Genomic DNA, 8,506 nt, shown 5'->3' with positions numbered 1-8,506 from the left:
TATATATTTTGAATGCGAATAAAAAAGGTCTATCTTATACACAACATGTAGTTTCTTTGATACTTTATACTGTATCATGAAAAAAAAAAAGGTAAAACGTACCATTTATTCGGCCCATGTCACATTGGGCTTAAATCACAAGGCAGTAGTAACATTTCATATGTGTCAAGGTTTGAAATGCTTGCACCATGGATTTCATCGGTGGATTACCACATTTCAACCACAAGGATTCGATTATGGGGACGAAAATGCATCATTTTAAAAAGTTTTTTCTTTTTTTCTGTTAACCACTAAGATTCGACAAGAAGCCTTACCAATCTTTTCTTGTTAAAATGTCGATTCATTTGAAAGCTATAAAACAATAAGACACACCACATATAAGAAGTTTTATGATTCATAAAGTATCAAGGAAATGAAAATCACGAAAAGGTCAAATTTGGTCAAAGTAAAGATATGCAGTAGAAGATAAAAGAAAACTCCATTGAAGTACCAATATTTAAGATGTTTGTTACCAATAAAACAACAATCCTTAAGAGTATTTACAAACCATGAAACACACAATCATAGAGATAATCTAATAGACTCTAAAAAGTTGGTTTTATAGCACCATTTTGAATAAAACTCTAGAAATTTGACATACAGTGATGTGCTCATGAAGCTTTTATTCAAGGTCGTTCCCATGAACCATCGTAACCAAACTGTTTACCTGATACACAAAGTAAGAAATTATTGTGAGAGAAAACGCCATTTACAATATAAAGAGAAAAAGCAAAACGAGAAGTCAATTCCTAAACATTATCAAAGTAAAATCAAGCTAGGCCAAAAAATTATGTATTAACTCAACTACATGACCACAAGGTCGTGTGCGTTATGCATGCCAAGACATAACTGAGCAAATTTTAATTTATTTTCAACCCAAAAAAGGCGGGACATGGACATCAATGCCCTTCTGATCTTCATCCTCATCATGAAAATAATCCTAGAAAAGCTACAACTCAAATAGCACAATTGGTCCCCATAAGGTGAAGACAATTGTGTATTAAACTTAAAATCTCAATCTCTATTAGACTTTAAAACCATTATCTAAAGGGATAGATATTTATGTATATTACCGGCAATCATGCAAAGCTTGTTTTGCTCGTTTCAGCGCGCTTCTGAATGATCTATAAAAAAAAAAAAAAAGATTAAAACCAAAACATTAAGGGATTTGATGAATCAAATTAGGCAGATAGCAAATCAACAACAGGGTATCAAGCTTAACAACATGATCATCATTGTTTTGTGACCATACTCTTTGACTTAGTTAAATACTAAACTCATATGTGGTCACTATTCCACCATTCCATCTACTTTACTTTGATATCCCAATAATACCCTTGATGTGGTTATTGAAATAAAAATCAGCTAATCGACCCCATTACGTCTCCTACGCTCCAAGCCCTTCTCTTCTGATCTGGTATGCTTCAATCGTCGCCACCAATCCCTGCTGCTGGTTTATTACCCTTTATGACCTCTTTACTTTGTGCAGAAAAATGAAAGGAAGATGGATTATTTTCAATTTTCATGTGTGTGCACAAAAGAGAGAAAACATTTATCACAAAAATTGAGTCTTCAATGATATCTCTCTTCTTACTTTTCAAACTTACATAAAACTTACATTACACAAGAACTTACATAATAAATATACAATAACTTTTCTGGACATTACCACCTACTCCGTTGTAACATACACAAAAGAAAATTTACTTGGCTGAAAACCTTGATTATAACAAAAGAAATAGCTAGAGTAGATAAACAGGACAACCTCACGTGATTGTACCTTCTACTTCTTCCTTTTTATATTAAAAACCTTATAGATTATTCTAATCTTTTCCCCCTTAATCCATAATTTTCATTTGCTTCGCTCCTGACAAATTACGCATATCTTCAAACTTCTTGCTCGCCATGGATTTTGTGAGAATATCTGCCTTCTGTTCATTGCTTCCGTGCTGCTCACATACGTGACTTTTATATCTCCATTCTAGACACATCACATAAAAAATGAAACCTTGTATCTATGTGTTTTCTTCTCCCATGAACCACTGGCTTTTTTTTTATCATGTCTATGGTTGATTTGTTGTCAACATGCAACCATGGCCGGCCTTACATTATAAAAAATTAAGCAAGGGCTTAGGGCCTCCAATTGTAAAGGGCCCCGGTTTTCAAAAATCGGTGGAACCGACGACACTTCAATTTCCACAAAACGCGATCGATTTCCACAAAACATAACTTTTTTTTCTAGTGTTCTTCTTCTTCAACCCCTTCTCCATTCTTTCATTCTAGATTTCGATTGTCTGATTCGATCAATGCCTTGGTGGTAGACTAAGTACTGAAACGCAGCCAACGCCCGGTAGCCTTTTGCAGTTTTGCCTTCTTGTTTTTCTCTGATTCTTGATTTCGATCGTCATCACCATCTCTATTGGTATTGTTTAACCCTTCATAAATTTAGGTTTATTTTTATGAAATAATTATATTTCTGATTGTAGATTCTACTTTTTAATCCTTTTTTGTTATTAGAACTTTTTTTAGTGTACTCTAGATTGGTCATTGGTGTAGGACGACCATCAACACACTCCTTCTTCTCCCTCCTATTTACTGGTTGTTCTTGGCATCATTCTGATAGAGGATTTAAGGTACCTAATTAGTCACTATCTTGTACTAATTTTTTTCCGAATATAGCAGCTATGTGCTTGTCCTAAGTTCACCAATCACCATTACAGGTGTGTATAATCTATGTTAAATTGTCAATATGTGTGTTGAATCTATATATATATATATATATATATATATACATATATATATATATATATATATATATATATATATATGTGTGTGTGTGTGTGTGTGTGTGTCATTGTGTGCTCTGTTGGCTTTGAAGCATCAACCAAGAAGAGGGAAACCAACCAAGTTCAAAATTTGTTAAGGATTTTGATTCATAAGAAACCTAATTTAGATTTTTATTTTGATTTGTAGGTTAAATCTCATGTCCTCTTTTATCTTTTTTGATTACTGAATATATACTATAGAATCAAGGCGTCGAGGTTAGGCCTTCATGGTTGGAACAGGCCGGTAACAAACTTGAGTTTTCACATTTGAGTTTTCAATTATCGTGTATTCTCAGGTATTGCATTAATCCATAATTTGAAAATCTATTACTTCCGGTTTAACTTTAGAAACTTTTTGGTTTATTATTACGGGTCTCAAGCCTATAGAAAAGAGTTGGGTTTATAACATTAATATAGTAAAGACCCAAGGGCCCCAATTTTTGACCCGCTTAGAGCCCCGAAACTGGTTGAGCCGTCCCTGTATGCAACACCACTAGACTAACTTTCTTTCATGTTAACTCACTAAGAAACCGACGTACCCATATCCTTTGGCACGTTGCACTTGTCGACGCCATGAATTATGATTCGCATGAGGAAAGAGCTACACTTCATTGTTTTTGCGACCTAGTTTTCATATTTTGCTTTTCTTATGTTTTCCTTCTTTTGGAATTTTGTTTATCTTAATATTTCCATCATATCGTAGATGATATTTAAAAAAGAATGGATGGCTAAATTATGGATATTATAAAAGAATTATGGTGCTTTTTCTTCTTCAAAAATAAACATCACATAATAGCTTGAAAAACCTTGAAGAGACAACCTATGCATTTTGGAACGGTCCTATTTTCTCTAAGGCTAGTCTTGGAACGGTCCGTCATTTTAGGATTGGTCTCAGAACTGTCATTTTTTTCTCTCAATCCCAAGATATACTAGCGACGAGATTCTTTTAGTCCGGTCTTTTTCGATCTTGTATTTTGGGACCGGTCTTTTTTCAGTCTAGTCTTGTCGTCTTTGCATGTGTCTTTTCAGTTCAGTTTAGAGGTTTTTTGTCCAGATTTGATGTTTGTAACGTCCCAAAAATTATGAATTAAAATTTTTCATTTTTAATTCAACCAAAACACCAATTATCTTTTACTCAAACATCCAAAGTATTTCTTAACAAATTAGTCATCAGAATACGATCCCAAAATCATCACATTGCAGAAATATGGGTGGATACGCTACGATCACATCGGACCCTTCCCTTTCGAACCGAAAGTACCAGAAACTATAAAAATAAAAAAAACGTAAGCCCTAAGTTTAGTGAGTTCCCGAAAATACCACATTATAACAGCATGTAGCTGTGTTGAGTCTGTATCAATCCCGAGTCCATAATGACTCTATATAACAACTTGTAGTTGTGTTGAGTCCCTATCAACCCTGAGTTCGTAATGACTTCGAGCCCATATAGGTCAATACATAAATCATACAAGCATATAAGCATGAGTTACAAAGACAACAAGCACGTGGCATATCAGCAAGTGTCATAAAGACAACAATCATCCTACAAACATAATCCATTGGGCCAACATTGTTGTCTTCGACCCACGAGTACAGTGAAGAGACTTACCTCAATCCCCTGGTATTTAAATAACTGCACGGGTCGTTGAACCGTATAAGCTCGCACCAACTAACAATAAATACAACCATAATTAACAATTAACCCAATAACACAAAATCTAAGTCCCAATCCATAATCCAACTCTCTAAGGATAAAAGACCATTTTACGCCTCCTATAACTGGTCCAACCTTAAATGGTCCAACCCCCAAAAGGCCCAAGGCCCAAAAGTTCAAAATGGATTCTAGGGGAGTACGCCCTGCGTACTCAAAATGTACGCCCCGCGTACCAACTGTCGAAGCACAATATACAAGACGTTGATGCGCAAACCATGAATTACGCTGAGTGTACTCCTATGTACGCCCAGTGTACCCGGTAGAGAGCCAAAAATCCCACAAAAGCTTTTAATGGTTAAGATATGGACTTCCAAACTCAAATATGACCCTAAGGAGATGTCTTAACACCCAAACTTATGCATGGCAAAAAATCACTCATCAATATGACATTTTTATGAACAAGGGACCTCACATTTAACTGTCCGATTTCTTAAGGCCTGTCTTGGAACAGTCTGATCATTTTAGGACCGGTCTCAGAACGGTTAAGGTTTTTTTTTCAGATCGGTCCTGAGTAATACTGGAGTCGAGATTTTTTTTATTCTAGTTATTTACGGTCGTGTCTTTTGGGACCGGTCTAATCTCGCTGCCTTTGCATGCATCTTTTTAGTTCGTTTTAGAGCTTTTTTGTTAAGTTTCAAAAATTTTAGGTTTTTTGGTTTTGCGTTCGAGCTGTAAAATAAATTGTGATTAACACCAAAATGATACATTAAGATTTAATAAAAATGATACACTAAAATTTAATAAAAGATTGAAGGGAAGTTTAGGCTCCATTCAATCTATGATATATATATATATATATATATATATATATATATATATATATATATATATATATATATATTAAACTTGTGACAATTTTCTAAAAGTTTTCGACATTGATTATACTCTCGAATTCACGTGTTTTTTAATTTATTTTTTGTTATATATATATATATATATATATATATATTTGCTAAAAAAGTTCTTTACGTCCAGAATAAAGTAATCTTTTGCGAATGCCTGGAAGATTTTTTTTCGTGATTTAGAAGGTTTTTTAATGATAGAAGATGAAAAGGTGTCGTTATAGTAGAGATTATGTATATATTTTGAATGCGAATAAAAAAGGCCTATCTTATACACAACATGTAGTTTCTTTGATACTCCATCCTGTATCATGAAAAAAAATGGTAAAACCTACCGTTTATTCCGCCCATGTCACATTGCAGTAGTAGTATTTCATACGTGTCAAGGTTTGAAATGCTTGCACCATGGATCTCATCTGTGGATTACCACATTTCAACCACAAGGATTTGATTATGGGGGCTAAAATGCATCATTTTAAAAAGTTGTTTCTTTTTTTTTTCTGTTAACCACTAGGATTCGACAAGAAGCCTTACCTATTTTTTCCTGTTAAAATCTCGATTCATTTGAAAGTTGTAAACCAATAAGACACCACATATAAGAAGTTTTCTGATTCATAAAGTATCAAGGAAATGAAAATCACGAAAAGGTCAAAATTGGTCAAAGTAAAGATATGTAGTAGAAGACAAGAGAATATTTAAGATGTTTGATACCAATAAAACAAAAATCCTTAACAGTATTTTCAAACCATGAAACATACAGTCATTGAGATAATCTAATAGACTCTAAAAAGTTGGTTTTATAGCACCATTTTGAATAAAACTCTAGAAATTTGACAGACAGTGATGTCAATTCCCATGAACCATCGTAACCAAACTGTTTACCTGATACACAAAGTGAGAAATTTTTGTGAGAGAAAACGCCATTTACAATATAAAGAGAAAAAGCAAAACGAGAAGTCAATTCCTAAACATTATCAAAGTAAAATCAAGCTAGGCCAAAAAATTATGTATTAACTCAACTACATGACCACAAGGTCGTGTGCGTTATGCATGCCAAGACATAACTGAGCAAATTTTAATTTATTTTCAACCCAAAAAAGGCGGGACATGGACATCAATGCCCTTCTGATCTTCATCCTCATCATGAAAATAATCCTAGAAAAGCTACAACTCAAATAGCACAATTGGTCCCCATAAGGTGAAGACAATTGTGTATTAAACTTAAAATCTCAATCTCTATTAGACTTTAAAACCATTATCTAAAGGGATAGATATTTATGTATATTACCGGCAATCATGCAAAGCTTGTTTTGCTCGTTTCAGCGCGCTTCTGAATGATCTATAAAAAAAAAAAAAAGATTAAAACCAAAACATTAAGGGATTTGATGAATCAAATTAGGCAGATAGCAAATCAACAACAGGGTATCAAGCTTAACAACATGATCATCATTGTTTTGTGACCATACTCTTTGACTTAGTTAAATACTAAACTCATATGTACCACAATTAAATCAGCAATGAACATCGAAACCATAAAAGGCTAGACTCTTTAACTTCCCCAAAGATTAAACTCCAATGGTCAAATTAAGTAGAATTGAACACGGATTTTGATTTTTCATGTCATGTAAATGAGCCTCTAAGCCCTTATCCACCTTTTCTTTTAATGTTTGTGCATCAAATTAAATTTCATGTTACAACTAATACATGGCCTTTACCAGGCTTTTGAGAGGGTTTTCTCTGATAAATGTATAAAAGCTTACAAAAAAGGATTCAAATGAAAACAATGAATAATGGTTTATAAGAATAGTGAGAATCAAGTGCTTTACCTTTCATGATTTCCCACCTCACTTGAACTAGCTGAGTGAAGACAAACTTTTGGTACCTAGTCATATGTACAAAGATAAAATCAGAGGCACAATCACAATATGAAATTAGTATGGCACATGGACAAATGAAATCTTCTCTTTTAATATTGATGATCATGAGTATAATAAAGATGATATGGAATTTCACATATAAGCATAATATCCCAGTATAACTAACGCAATTGGACAGATAGATGGAAACCAAAAAACAAGATAATAAGAACCCACCTTGCGACTCTTGATGATGCTTGTTTCCTGCTTCGTTTTGTTTGGTTTCTTGAATATATGGGGAGATACAAGACTTGGTGTATACAAAGGGGCCGCTATAAACTTTGGAGTATGGACAACACGTTGTTTAAGACATAAAGGCCTCTTATTTGGTATGTAATGCATTAAATCTTTCAAACAGTGCACGATTTCTGTCTTAATCTTGTCTTTAGGCTCCACAATCTCCCAAGACTCTCTCACATTGTACTCATTCATCATCCATACTTCTTCGAGAACATCAAATACACACAAACAACCGTTTATGGACCCCAAATGCTCTGCCCATTTGCAAGGTTGTGGGATCTCCTCAAATTTATCCTCGTTCAAATCAAAAGAAAGGATTACCGGCATCTGATAAGCTGAACCATGACAAACAACCCAATGAAGTGCGCCGCTGTGAAGGAATCCAACCCTATTAACAAAAGTGTAGTTCACATCTCCAATAACTTCCCAGACGTTGGATTTTAAACTAAACTTTAGAAAACATATATGACTACTACCTTTTCTAAACCCTAATACCACCTTGTAGTCATCTTTGGACGAATCATACCCAAAACCATAAATCATATATCCCTCCTGAGGGATTTGGGGCTCTTCCAGTTTATTCACTTCTCGGGTTTCAGGATTGATAAGTAAAAATTCGGTACGAGAGGGAGAAACGCATACCAAACCATTTGAAGAACCGAGTAGATGACGCGTGCGACAGACAGATAAGATTTTATCAGGGTCATATATCCAATCACCACAGCGCGAAGCAGACACAGCAATTCTCCTGTTTCCAATTTTGTTCTTTTCACAATCCTGGAGATAACTGCGTTCGAGATGGGCTTCGATGAAATTAGATTCAGAGATCCAAGATTTCCATAACTTTGAAACGCTCCTGCAACGGATCAGATCCCTCACCTCTAACCTTATGAGTATTAGTTGAATCATTTCATTGGGCAACTGTGCCAT

General features: G+C 34.4%; 1 protein-coding gene across 1 annotated transcript; it reads right to left on the bottom strand.

Annotated features, from left to right (window-relative positions):
• Positions 1-1,108: 1,108 nt before the first annotated feature.
• Positions 1,109-8,506, bottom strand: LOC145058570 (F-box protein CPR1-like). The gene is made up of 4 exons (XM_079006461.1): positions 7,514-8,506; positions 7,247-7,302; positions 6,709-6,759; positions 1,109-1,163 (listed from the first exon to the last, which is right to left on the bottom strand). The coding sequence occupies exons 1-4, from the start codon at positions 8,504-8,506 to the stop codon at positions 1,109-1,111; spliced, it is 1,155 nt and encodes a 384-aa protein (XP_078862587.1).

Source organism: Lactuca serriola, chromosome 1 (genome assembly GCF_051521515.1).
Source record: "Lactuca serriola cultivar US96UC23 chromosome 1, Lser_US96UC23_V15, whole genome shotgun sequence".
NCBI classification, from domain to species: domain Eukaryota; kingdom Viridiplantae; phylum Streptophyta; class Magnoliopsida; order Asterales; family Asteraceae; genus Lactuca; species Lactuca serriola.
Note: the sequence above shows the minus strand (reverse complement) of the source record. Positions and strands in the feature narration are given on the sequence as shown.